The sequence below is a fragment of the Delphinapterus leucas genome, chromosome 7 (genome assembly GCF_059928025.1).
Source record: "Delphinapterus leucas isolate spDelLeu-1000000601 "Yukka" chromosome 7, BTC_Dleu_Yukka2, whole genome shotgun sequence".
Lineage (NCBI taxonomy): Eukaryota > Metazoa > Chordata > Mammalia > Artiodactyla > Monodontidae > Delphinapterus > Delphinapterus leucas.
In genome coordinates, this window is record NC_143135.1 from 63,747,266 (window position 1) to 63,761,543 (window position 14,278).

General features: G+C 35.5%; 1 protein-coding gene across 3 annotated transcripts in view; it reads left to right on the forward strand.

Annotated features, from left to right (window-relative positions):
- Positions 1–14,278, forward strand: part of TMEM135 (transmembrane protein 135) — a 256,453-nt gene that overhangs the window by 160,944 nt on the left and 81,231 nt on the right. For all 3 annotated transcript variants that reach the window (XM_089915385.1, XM_089915384.1, XM_022594059.3), the window contains one exon: positions 6,063–6,109. In XM_089915385.1, coding sequence (XP_089771511.1) covers positions 6,063–6,109 — 47 coding nt within the window. The remainder of the gene's footprint in view (positions 1–6,062; positions 6,110–14,278) is intronic.

A 14,278-nucleotide genomic window follows, 5' to 3' on the forward strand; every position in this document is an offset into this window, starting at 1 on the left:
ACAATGGAGAGAAGATGGAATCATTAAAAAAACTGAGTTGATTCAAGAAAGGCAGAAAGGAAGAAAAAAAAAACCAAGAAACTATAGAAAAATAAATAGCAAGATGATAGATTTAATTCTGAACTTACCAATAATCGCATTAAATGTAAACAATCTAAATATGCCAAATGAAGAGGTGGAGATTTTCAGACATGATACAAAAGCAAGAAACAGCAATATGATGCCTAGAAGCAGTGAACTTCAAATATAAATACCAAATCAGTTAAAAGTAAAAGAATGGAAAACTAACAGTAATCAGAAGTTACTGTCAGATGAAATAGATTTCAGATTAAAGACTATCATCAGAGATAAAGAAGGTAATTTCATCATGGTAAGGAAGATGTAATTCTAAATGTTTATGCCCCTAGTAGCAGAGCTTCAAAATACGCCAAGGAAAAACTGATAGAACTGTGAGGAGAGATTGTGGAGATACCTCCATAAATACAGCAGGATATTTTGATAGCTTCTCTCAATAATTGATTGAACAAGTAGACAAATCAATAAAGATTTAGAAGATTGGAACAACATTGTCAAGCAGCTTGACCCTCTGCCCAGCAACAGTTGAATTCACATTTTAAAAAAAATGTACGTGGGCTATTTACCAAACATATGGAACATATTCTGGGACATAAAGTAAGTTTGGATAAATCTGGAAATAATCAAGTCATACATATAAAGTATTTTCTGACCATAATAGAATAAATAAGTCAGTAACAACAGAAAGATAGCTGAAAATCCCCAAGTATTTGGAAGCCAAATAACACACTTCTAATTAAGTCATGGATCATAGAAGGGAGCAAAATCAGAAATTAGAAAGTATTTTGAATGGAACAAAAATGAATTCCCAACTTATTAAAATTAGGACACACAGCAGATCTAGGGGGGAAATTTATAACATTGTACATCTATATCGAAAAAGAAAAAAATCTTAAACCAATGGCCTAAATTCCTACCTTTAAGAAACTAGGGAAAAAAAACCAAAGCAAACAGAAAAAAGGAATTAGTAAAGATTAAATTGAAATCAATGAGGTAGAAAACAGAAAAATAGAGAAAATCAATTAAACAAAAGCTCATTCTTTGATAAAATCAATACAGTTAATAAGTCTATACTCAGACTAATCAAGAAAATAGGATACAAACGGCCAGTAGTGGGAATGAGAGAGGTGACATCACTACAGATTCTACAAGTATTAAAATAATAATACGGAAATGCTATATGTTATTGATAAAGATATGTTCATTATCTTGATTATGTTGATGATTTTAAAGATATATACCTATGTCAAAACTAACAAAATTGTATACATTAAATATGTTAATTATACCTCAATAAAGCTATAAAAAATTTTAAGTAGCCACACATACAAAGAGTAGCTACAGAATTAGACTATGGGGCAGTATTCTGTAAGTTCCTTAAGGGTTAGAATTGTATTTAAATATCTTCTTTATGGAGCAGGTACAGAGTAAACATTTGACCAATATTTGTTTAATAGAGGAAGTGCAAGATACAACTAACAGGGTAGAACATGGATATATCACTTACCTTCTAAGGATCTAAGTTTCCTAATATGAAAAAATATATTACCTGAAGGTCCTTTTAGCTCTAAAATTCTATAATTTGAAACACAGAGAAAATCTTCTTCATTATTTAATTGCAGATTTACATTTATTTGGAAAAACACTCTGTTGAAGTTACAGTGTTTAAGAAATTAGCATAATTAATTTAAAAAACTTTGAAAAGTGTATGTTACTAAAAATGAAATCCTTTCTTTAGCATCTTTGACATAATACTGACCATCTTTCTGAATAAAATTCAAAAATTTTCCATTGGTTCTGTTGATATGGTCCTCTCGTTTATCCCTTATCTCCTCAGTGTCTCTACTAACAAGTCTGTGCTTCCTTGATCACTTTGTATAAAACAACCACCCCTACTCGCCTACATTTTATTTCCTTATCCTGCTTTGTTTTGCTCCAAAACTCATCACTGTCTGACATACTATTTCAATATCTTCTCTTACCTCACTAGAAGATAAGTTCCAGGAGGGCAAGGACTTTGTCCATTTTGTATACTGTTGTAAGTTTTAGAATAGTGTCTGGCACATAGTATGTGTTCAGTAAATATTTCTTGAATGAATTGATCAATTGTACTTTAATATTCCTTACATGTTTCCCCCTGCTTGCACAGATTTTCATATCTTAAATCTCCACTCTATGAAAGAGGTGAGCTCCAAATATTGGTAATTTGAGAGATTTCAAAAGGTCTACCTGTTTAAAAACAAACTTTTTTCCAAGCTTCTATCTCTGGATGAGGTTTTTATATCTAGATCACTTCCATGAATGACAAAACAAAATAAAAACAATCTGCCGAATGCCTGACACTTTGCAGCATCGTCTCATTTAATCTTCCCAACAATTCAAAGTGAGGTAATATACTCACTTTAGTGATAAGGGATCTAAGGCTTAGGGAAATTATATAAAGCATCAGAAGTCACATAAAATTAGATTCAAACCTGTATTTGCCTTATTCTAGAGCTTGAGTTTTTAAACATTATGCTCTTTCCCAGTTTCAAAGGTATTATTTGTAAAGATAACCGTTAGTTTAATATAAGCACAGATAGGTTTCGCATATGAGGATAGAGCATAGCAACATTTTGAGGGAAAGGGACTTTGGAGTTTTCTTTGGAGAAAGTAGAGAGTGTGGGAAAGATTTTTGGGACACTTCTAGAGAGGTTTGTGAGTGGAGGCTGCGAGGGGAATAATGACTAGTGCAGAGAAAGAATGAAACATTGAAAAATTGGGAAGGTTGGCATTGCCCAAAGGGGATACAAGGAGAGGAAAATAAAAACTGAGTTTTGTGATCTGGAGCATTGGCTGGCAAATTATAGCCAGTAAACAAACTCACTTGGACTTTATAATTGATTAGTCAATAAATGAAAATTATTCCTCATACTTTAAGTTACATTTTCAAAATAGTGATATGAACCTTATGCATCATGGATAGGGTATTTTTGAAGGCGCGAGAGAATGGGAGAGGAAAAGAAGGAGAGAGGAGAGGAGGAGAGTGTGTGCATGTTTATTAGATTTTTAAAAATTTATTTATTTATAGTTGTGTTGGGTCTTTGTTGCTGCACGCGGGCTTTCTCTAGTTGTGGCGAGCAGGGGCTACTCTTCATTGCAGTGCATGGGCTTCTCATTGCAATGGCTTCTCTTGTTGGGAGCATGGGCTCTAGGCATGTGGGCTTCAGTAGTTGTGGCACTCGGGTTTCCGTAATTGTGGCTCACGGGCTCTAGAGCGCAGGCTCAGTAGTTGTGGCTCATGGGCTTAGCTGCTCTTCAGCACTTGGGGTCTTCCTGGACCAGGGATTGAACCCATGTCCCCTGCATTGGCTGGTGGATTCTTAACCACTGCTCCACGAGGGAAGTCCCTATTAGATTTTATATACTTTGTATATTAAGAAAGATTTTATATATTTTATATAAGAAATTAATAAAAGTAATATTTGTTTTATTGTAATTGATACCCATCCTTTTTTTAAAAATTCAGTTTATTTAAACTAAAAAAACATGCAGCTCCCCCATTTCTCCTATCCATCACTCCCCTGCTGCCTGCAACCACTACTCTGTTCTTTGTATCTGTGAGTTTGGTTTCTTTTTCTCCTTCTTCCTTCTTTCTGCCTTATCCCTTCTCTCTTCTTCCTCCTTCTTCACCTTCCACATATCAGAGATATTGTATGGTATTTGTCTTTCTCTGACTGAATAAAATAAGTCAGTTTAGTACCCTCGAGGTTCATCCATGTTGTTGCAAATGGCAAGATTTCACTCCTTTTTATGGCTGAATAATATTCCCCTTCTCTCTCTCTCTCTCTCTCTCTCTCTCTCTCTGTCTGTGTGTGTGTGTGTGTGTGTGTGTGTGTGTGCACCACAATTTATTTATTCATTCATCCATTGACGGACACTTAGGTTGTTTCCATATCTTGGCTACTGTAAATAATGCTTCACGTATCTTTTTGAGTTAGTGTTTTCATTGAATTCTTTGGATAAATACTCAGAAGTGGAATTGCTGGATCATATGGTAGTTCTATTTTTACTTTTTTGAGGAGCCTCCATACTGTTTTCCATAGTGGCTGCACCAAGTTACATTCCCACCAACAGTGCACAAGGGTTCCCTTTTCTCCATATCCTCACCAACACTTGTTATTTCTAGTCTCTTTGGTAATAGCCATTCTAACAAGTGTGAGGTGATATTTCATTGCGGTTTCAATTTGCATTTCCCTGATTCTGAGCATCTTTTCATGAACCCGTTGGCCATCATATGTCTTCTTTGGAAGAATTTAGATCTTCTGCCCATTTTAAAATCAGAATGTTTGTTCTTTTGCTGTTGAGTTGTATGAGTTCTTTATATATTTTGGATATTAGCCTCTTATCCGATATGTCATTTGTAATTATTTTCTCCCATTCAGTAGGTTGCCTTTTCATCTTGTTGATGGTTTCCTTTGCTGTGTAGAGCTTTTTAATTTGATATTGCACTTTATTTTTGCTTTTGTTCCTTTTGCTTTTGGTGTAAGATTTTAAAAAATCACCATGACCTATGCTTACCAACTGTGTTTTCTTCTAGGAGTTTTATGGTTTCAGGCCTTACATTCAAGCCTTTAATCCATTTTGAGTTAATTTTTGTGTGTGCTGTAAGATAGTAGTCCAATTTCATTCTTCTGCATGTGGCCATCCTATTTTCCCAGTACCATTTTTTGAAGAGACTGTTCTATCCCCATTGTATATTCATGGCTCCTTTATCATAAATCAATTGACCTTGTATGCATGGGTTTATTTCTGGGCTCTTTTATTCTGTATCATTCTCTATTCTGTTTATATGCCAATACCATACTGTTTTGATTACTACAGCTTTGAAATGTAGTTTGAAGCCAGGGAGTATGATGCCCATCCTCTTTTGGGTTGGTAGGTTTATATATTTCTAAGTCATTCAGATTGTATTTATAATGCTTATCTTAAGCCAAGGTGGCAAACCTATCAAGCTCAATTTGTAATAGCAAAACTATTATACTTTCCTTAAGTCAACTAGAAATTGTGTTGGAAATAGCTAAACACTATTTTGTACCATTTTTGTTTTCATGGTTCCTTGTGGTCAGTTTTTAATAGTTGAAGATTGTTCTTTTGTCTATGATGTGAGGCCATTGACAATCCTTGTGTTTAATTTACACTCTTATTGTTAACATAAGAACACAGTTTACAACTTCCGTTTTACTGATTTAAAACAATTTTATGGAGATCCACTTTGTTGGCATAACTAAGCTTTTGGTAAGGACTTGGGTTTGGATTCTTTCCATATACATCTTAGTAATATACTTTGTCTTTCATATGACGTGTTCTAGGGAAGCTTCTTTAATCCAGATTTATTGTGTGTTCTGATGCTTGCTTTTAGAGGAATTTATTTTTTTATAGGAAGTCTATATCCCATACAGGATGATTATATTTTTAGGAGCTTTTCTTATTGATTACAATTGGTTGACAACTGGACTGTGTTTTATATTTTAAAAGTCTGGTCATCTTGATATAATAGTTAATAAGCTTTATGATTTTTCTGCTGACTTCACTATTTAAAAGCCATTGTCTCTGTTCTTAGGTTACTTGCTTCTTGAGGAATTCTTAGATATAATTTTTTAAATAGGCTATTCCTTTTTGAACCCTGTTACCCTCTACCCAGCCTATATACACACACACACACACATATATATATATATAGTGTTATATATATATATGTACACACATACATATTGTATAATGTTTATAATTTTATTTATTTATATGTGTGTGTAAATATACAGACTTATTATTGCCTTGATATGACTTATTTGAAAGGTAGAGAATGTGATATGTGTATGACTAGCTTCGTACATCTTTTAATTGTTTCAGGTACAAGATTTAATAGTGGGTATTTTGCTTTCTAAGACACACAAATGATGATGTCAGTGTTCTTTTGTAAGTAACGTACTTTCTCCTTGTTATAGGTCCTTTTATTCTGCATCACAGCTGCCATGTACATGTTCTTTTTCAGGTATGTTCTGTTATACCTATTTATTTTAATAGAAAAAAATACTCTTCCTTTGTAATTTTTAAATCAACCGTGTAACTAAAGTGTTTTCTAAATTATTATGCCCCACAAGTGACATGAATTTTTGTTTGCTTTTTTTTATTTTCTAGAGTGGTTAGAGATAAGTCACTGCTCCTTAGTGAACAGAGAAAGAGAGGGAAGGAAGATGTGATTTTTCACATTATGCTTATAAGTTCATCTTGGAAAACTGAATATGTAAATAATAGTCCTCAGATCTTGAATTTCTGTTTATTGTGGACCTGATTTTAGATATTCTTCGCTCACCTTATAAAACAATCAACATTTTAAATTTAAATGAGAAAAAAGTGATGGTAGGGCTTAATCTAAATCTTTTATGAACGTAACCTAGCATACTAATCACTGTCTGTAAAATATCAAGTTAGTCCATTATGTCAGAGTTGCGTTTTTCATTGATACTGAGACTCTGAGGAATGTGGGGGAGTGTTAGGATGGCTCAGAATTTTAATGCCAGTAAAAATGGTGCCTGTCATTGTCATAAAAACACAACAGTATGGGAGTTGGATTTTTGATTAGGAAGAGCCCACTCCTTCATTATCGTCATTTTCTGTAATACCAGTAATTCCTATTTGTTTCACTCTTATTAAACTCATTTGAATAGACTCTTTCTTGATTTTTCTGGATATAGGCAGAATTCAATCACAGCAGGAAGTTCTAGGCTTTTAAAATTAAAATTTGCACTTGAGGGCTTCCCTGGTGGCGCAGTGGTTGAGAGTCCGCCTGCCGATGCAGGGGACGTGGGTGCGTGTCCCGGTCCGGGAAGATCCCACATGCCATGGAGCGGCTGGGCCCGTGAGCCATGGCCGCTGAGTCCGGAGCCTGTGCCTCCGCAACGGGAGAAGCCACAACAGTGAGAGGCCCGCGGACCGGAAAAAAAAAAAAAAAAAAAATTGCACTTGATTGACAAAAACAGTTATGGATTTTAGTAAGATGTATTTAGTAGATATCTTTATCTTTTTTTGTTTAACCTAAATAAGGCAATTCAACCATAGCAGAATGTTTAAACAACTAATTTCCTGTGAGAACATTCTAATAAATACTTGATAAACACAATGATATAATTTGAACTTCCTTTAACTATAAAAAATGTTATATGCAAGTATAAAATGATGATGGTGCTGTAATTTTTCTTGTAAAGGACAGACAAGATGTTAGAAGGAAAAAAATGGATGAAGTTTTTAAGGTGGGAAGGACGTATTCATGATGGAGTGCATAGTATTCTATGTCAGTTATTAGCGACTGAAAAATCGTTGCAGCTATCTGGGGGTCTTTGTGAAATTGTATGACCTACCATTTTTAATATACTTTCATATACACCTTACAACTCCTGTAGTCTCTTTCGTATATTCTAGCAATTTAGGGGTTTGGTAGGGGAGTTAAGAACAATGACTCTTTCATTTCATCAATTGCCAAAGATTTCTTAATTGTATTCAGACACATTATTAGGACAGTAATGCAAAAAGTTCAAGGATTTATCTTAATGCTGTCTAATCTGAAGCTAAAGCATACCTAGTGGGAGAAATGTAAAAAAAAAAGATAAAGACTTAGAAACATATCTTTTGTTGGCATGCACAGGAGGAAATTACAGCATCAAATAAAATTTATTTTGTGTGTGAAAATTCCTAACAGACCAGGTAGTTAAGTGAAACAGTCCTTCCCAATATAGCACTTATAGCATATTTGATCAACATTTAGCATTTCTTAGACATCAGAAGTTTTTGAGGTTTAAAAAACAAATTGTCTTGAATATAGTGATAATGCCCAATGTTAGGCATGGTCCTAGGATATTATACTTTGAAAACTGCTGCCATCAAACTAGTATTTTTGGTGTAGAAAGAAAATCAACCCTATAAATATGTATTTTGGTGCAGAGCTACGGAAGCTTTTCCTGTTTCAGTCACAGAGTCTAGGTTAAAAACAACAATTTAAAATACTTTCCAGAAGGCTCAATACAAGGTTTTAGTGCCAAGATAAACATTTTCAATTTTCTGAGGAAAGGGGTTGTTTTTCTCCAAAAAGAAGCACTATCACCAAATTCCTAGTGTTCTTGGCAGAAGTTAGTTTGAATAACTCAACAAAAGAGGTTTGGTAAATGGTAAAATAAAACCATTTATAAAGTACTGCAACCGAAGAAAACAATGTTATATGTTTGTCTGAACTCTAGCAAGTGTTTAGAATGAACAATAGGAGTTAGCAAGTCTAATTCCATTAGAATATTTTATTTTTAAAATTCAAACTTTATTTTAAATATATTGTAGATATTTGAGGACACATTTATTCCATTTATTAACAATTATTTTAATTCTAGTTGCATGAAATTAGATCATTAAATATCAAATGATATTGTCCCTATGACTCCATTTATAGTAACCTTTTTTAAGAAGAGGATAAGGGAAACATTTTATGTTAGAAATGTCAACTTGTGTTTTTTTGGGGTTTTTTTTTGCGGTACACGGGCCTCTTACTGTTGTGGCCTCTCCCGTTGCGGAGCACAGGCTCTGGACGCGCAGGCTCAGCGGCCATGGCTCACGGGCCTAGCCGCTCCGCGGCATGTGGGATCTTCCCAGACCGGGACACGAACCCGTGTCCCCTGCATCGGCAGGCGGACTCTCAACCACTGTGCCACCAGGGAAACCCCAACTTGTGTTTTTATCCTAACCCATAAATGGGAAAAAGGGAAATGAGAACCCCCTTTCAATAGAGAGAAAAATGTGCCAATTTTATTTGTTTTAAAGAAAGAACTTGAGGAAGTAGTTCCATAAGTATTTTCTAAAAGCGACATAGGATGTGATGGTTATAGTATGAATTTACTTAAAAAGCAACACAATGTTCAGAGTATTGAAGCCATGGTTATTAAAATGTGTAATGAAAATGTCTTTTGCATAGCTCTTAGTAGCTCTTAATAGTTATTTTATAGGTATAGTTCTTTTCACATACATTATCTCATACATGGTGATCTTGATTTTTAATCTGTATGCCAAAAATATGACTTATATTCAACTGGAATCCTGGGAACACTTCAGAGGCTTGGGTGGAGGAAAGGTAATATGTGAAGAGAAAGTGTTTTTCAGTTTTTTGTTCCAGTTCTTAGCCAGCTGGCCATCTGGACACCCAGCCATCCAGCTGTCTATTGATATAAATTGGGGTACAATATTTTGAAGAGTGTTTTGAAAGAAAAAGGCTCTCCGTTCAACCCCAGGGGGCACTCTTCATAATAGTTCTGCCTCCTTTGTTTAAGCATTTTATTATTTTGTATGTTATTGTCACAGCTTCGCCTCAGGGCATGTCTGTCACTATCAGTTCAGGCCAAGCAGGAGTCATAGTTGAAAAGTTGATAGAATATTTTGCCTAATGCATCTCTTCAAAACATTTCTTTACTTCCAAGTGTGTATTTATGGGTAAAGCAACCTAATTTTTTTTTTTTAAGTAAAAGGATTCATCATAATTATTGATTCAGTCTTGCTTAGGATCTTCCCAACAGTCATGTTGAGAAAAGAAATGAGTTTCTTTTGAACCACCAGCTCTTTTTTGTTTTAATTGAGAAACAAAGGAAAGAATCAACAATAACACAGACACTACAACAAAACTGTTACACTTAATCCTGCTCACAAAAAAAACAATGAAACATGCAACCCTTTTAAACATTATTTTATTGGTTTTGTTTTCAGCATTAGTGATCTGTGTATGAAGAACACTAATATTTTAAAAAAATGAAATAATTGAGCTTCATTTTTCTTTAATTTAAAATAGTATCATAAAGTGTATTACGACAACTTTGATCCCATCTTAGTGCGTGCCTAGCTAGAAATTCTTTCCACCTGCCTGTGCAAAGGCAGCAGTTTGTTTAAACATGTAGATTGAAAGGCTCAGACTTGTCATAGTAGATAATCTACAGACTATATATATGACTGATTCACAATAGACCTACCTTAATCTGCCATAAACATTGGAAAGCATTGGATTTTTAGTTAGAAACCAGTGCAAATTAAAGTTTATTGTAGTTGTGTTTTATACATATATATCTTTAAATACATATTTAGAAACAGTATTGATGACTGCTATTCCATGAATTTGTGCTATTCTGTGAAGGCAAAAATAATAAACTATTTCATTAGTCTCAACATATGGATGTAGTGTTGTTGTTGTTGTTTTTTAATTTACGAAAACGACACTATTTATTGGCTGGACAACCTATAGTTCTTGAGTGAAAGACATTTATGATTGTCCTTGAATCTGTTTACATGAACTGTATCTTTGAACTAACAAAAAGTAAAGAACTTTTGATCTGGGTCTTTCAACCATTTACTCATTTTTAAAAAATCCTTTATAAATATCAGTTAGGTTTTATTTTTTAAAGTATTGCCTAAAACTACACAAAAGTCCAGTCTAGAAAATTATATATGGCATTTGGAGTTTAAAAGTTTTCTTCAGGTTTGGGAGAGTGTGCCCTAAATAATTAGATTTTTAGTTCAAGGAGATTACTTCCAGCAATGCAGAGAATGAATTAGGCATTTGGAGGGGGCATAACAGGTAATGGGAGGACAACTGCTGCAGTTGTTCAGGAGAGAAATGGTGAGGACATGACTGAGGGTTATGGTAATGACATGATGAAGAGTTGATTTATCTAAGACAGGAGGATTCCTGCTTGGATGAGGAAGAGCAAAACACTAGAAGGTGAGCAAATTAGAAAATGTGTGGAAATTACATACAGGTTTAGCAAAGACTGAGATTGAGTTGCTTTTAGGACGTTCACATAGAGAAATACAGATATCATTTGTATATTTGGAGTTCAGGAGATAAATAGAGGCTATTCTTTTTTTTTTTTTTGCGGTACGCGGGCCTCTCACTATTGTGGCCTCTCCCGTTGCGGAGCACAGGCTCCGGACGCGCAGGCTCAGTGGCCATGGCTCACGGGCCCAGCCGCTCCGCGGCCTGAGGGATCTTCCCGGACTGGGGCACGAACCCGTGTCCCCTGCATCGGCAGGCAGACTCTCAACCACTGCGCCACCAGGGAAGCCCAATAGAGGCTATTCTTGATTGTCACACTAGCAGTTTGATGTTGGACAAATTATACAACTTCTCTATACCTCAGCTTCTTCATTATTAAAAAGTGTAAATTGCTATATGGACCTCATAGGTAGGATTGTGAGAATTACATAAGAAGCAACATCTTTCCAACTTTTTTGGATGTCACCCAAAGTAAGAACTACCTTTATTTTTTGTGACCTCGCCGTGTGGCGTGCAGGATCTTAGTTCTCTGACCAGGGATCGAACCCGTGCCACCTGCATTGGAAGTGTGGAGTCTTAACCACTGGACCGCCAGGGAAGTCCCAGAACTACCTTTTATATTGTGACTATTCATGCAGACCCATAAATTTCCCAGAATAGTATGTAAACTTGCTACGTGTAATACATTTGGATATTTTCTATTCTAATTTATTTCATTTATTTAAAAAGCTGTTTCGGGCTTCCCTGGTGGTGCAGTGGTTAAGAGTCCGCCTGCCACTGCAGGGGACACGGGTTCGAGCCCTGGTCCAGGAAGATCCCACATGCCGCGGAGCAACTAAGCCTGTGCGCCACAACTGCTGAGCCCGCGCTCTAGAACCCGCGAGCCACAACTACTGAGCCCGTGTGCCATAACTACTGAAGCCCGCCCGCCTAGAGCCCGTGCTCCACAACAGGAGAAGCCACCGCAATGAGAAGCCTGCACACCGCAACGAAGAGTAGCCCCCGCTCGCCGCAACTAGAGAAAGCCCGCGCACAGCAGCGAAGACCCACCGCAGCCAAATTAAAAAAAAAAAAAAAATTGTTATTAAAAAGCTGTTTCGATCCACTAATGGGTAACAACCAGCCATGTGAAAAACTACTGGACTAATACATGTGAGCACCTAGCACAGTGATTGTTATCTTAGCAAAAAAAATAGAGCTGCGAGCAGTGATTGTTATTTTTAAACTAGGAAAGAAAGTTAATTAAAATAGGGAACTTGAGGAATGAAATTATATTTAGTGTTAATGCTGTAGACATATGCAGTAAGGTAAGTGTTAAGAGCTGTTTCTTTGCTCTAGCAACCTGGTGATCAGTGGTAACCTGCTAGAGAAACTTCTGTAGTTGAGTTGGGATAGTAGATTGAGAAATAAATGTGACATGTTGTATACTTTAAAATACAATTATATTTGTCAATTATTTCTTAATAAACTTGGGAAAATTTTTTTAAATAAATAAAAGAAAATGTAAAAAAGTGTGAGATGTGGAAGTAGAATGAGTATAATAAACTCAGAAAGTTTGAGAGGAGAAAGATAGGGCAAGTTGTAATAGGATTAAGGGTTTTCCTTTTGTATTCCTTCTTTTCTTTGTCTATTTACTTATTTAGACAAGAGAGACTAAGTGGTTAAGAGAAGGTTGCACAAGCAAGAGAGATTGACAAATTGGGGAATGGGAAAGAAAAGAGAAATGGTCTAAGATTCAGTCCAAAATGTCTACATGCATGGCTAGATTGTTAAACCTACTTATCTGGAAGAGATCATGATAAATGATTAAGAGGAAATTGAAGCTTTGTTTGAAAGCCTTGGACACACAGTTTAAGTGAAAGAGGACTGATATATAGAAAAGGTAGGAAGTAGAAAAATCTAATGCCTTTGGCTTCCTAAGTTCATTGTCATTCTTAAAAGGTGAGTTTTTAATGAGTCGACATGGGCTTGTGAAAGCAATATTCCTCAGAAAATATATGCAGGTGGAACAAGGCACTAATGTAGTTGGCACCCAAAACCAGTCAGCTTACTAAAAAATGCAAAATCTGTCCTATGAAAAGAGAAAGTAAAGAGAATGTTAGGACTGTTGCTTTCTTCAAAGCAAATAGAAAAGGTGAGAAAACATAGGTTCATAAATGTTGTGAATCACTTCCTCCAAGAATGCAAGGCTTATTACCAGGTCACATGACTGTAATGTGAGTTTCTTTTTGAGGGGAGAACATTATTCTGCCCATTGGGTGAATGTTCTCCAGCTATGGATGAAAGTTGTGGCAAGTCTGTTTTCACTTTTTGCCTGCTAGCTTTTGAGGTATTTGGGCTATGATAAAGAAATGGCTCTGAAATTTTTAACATATACAAATGTTTATTGCTTTTAGTAGAAGGCAAAGGGAAATATTGTATGGAGAAATGGTATGCACTTAAAATGCAACTACTAAAGTAAGAACTTAATGGGACACAATCATGTCAGAAGTGGTCAGCTGCCTTTCAAAAACTTGTTGCAGTTTTATTTTCATGAATAACAATGACATTTATTACTGATCATAGAAAGCTCTTAGACTGGACTTTTGCTAATAAAAATGCTCAGATTGGAAGCAGTTAAGTTTAATTCCTTGTTTTACCAGTTATGAGGAACGCTATAATTCACTGTTTTCTTCACGCCTGACTCTTTGTTTCCATTATTTTCTACTGTTGGAGTTTTCCTAGAGCTAATCAAGGGGCAGTCTAAGGTAGCAGAGTTGGTTAAAAGCATGCACTCTTGAGCCAGACTGTGTTGGTTCAAACCCTCTCCATCTAACTTCTTTGTGATATTGGGTCAGGTGCTCAGCCTCTCTGTGCCTCAGGTTTCTCATCTTAAAGTGGGGATAATAACAGTACTCACCTCATGGAATTACTGTGAGTATTAAATGACTGCCACATTGTAAACTCTCAATAAAATTAGTTGTTTTTATTATTTAACTCTGAGCTGTAAAGGTCACATATTGTTTGATTCCATTTATATGAAATGTCCAGAATAGGCAAATCCATAGAGATAGAAAGTAGATTTGTGTTGCCTGTGGCTAGGAGGCTTTTTGGGGAATGGGGAATTACTACTAATTGGTATTTGTTTTATAAACGGTGATGAAAATGTTCAAAAAGTAATTATGACGATGGCTACACAGACCTGTGAATATATAAAAAGTCATTGAATGATACACTTTAAATAGTGAGTTGTATGTGAATTATATCTATTAAGCTGTTATAAAACTCTGATCTGGAAATAGATCTTTATTGCACAGCGGCATGGTGTTTCTGTGTTATCACCATTTAACATTCCTCTGGTTGCCACATCTCAGGGATGCTACTGTG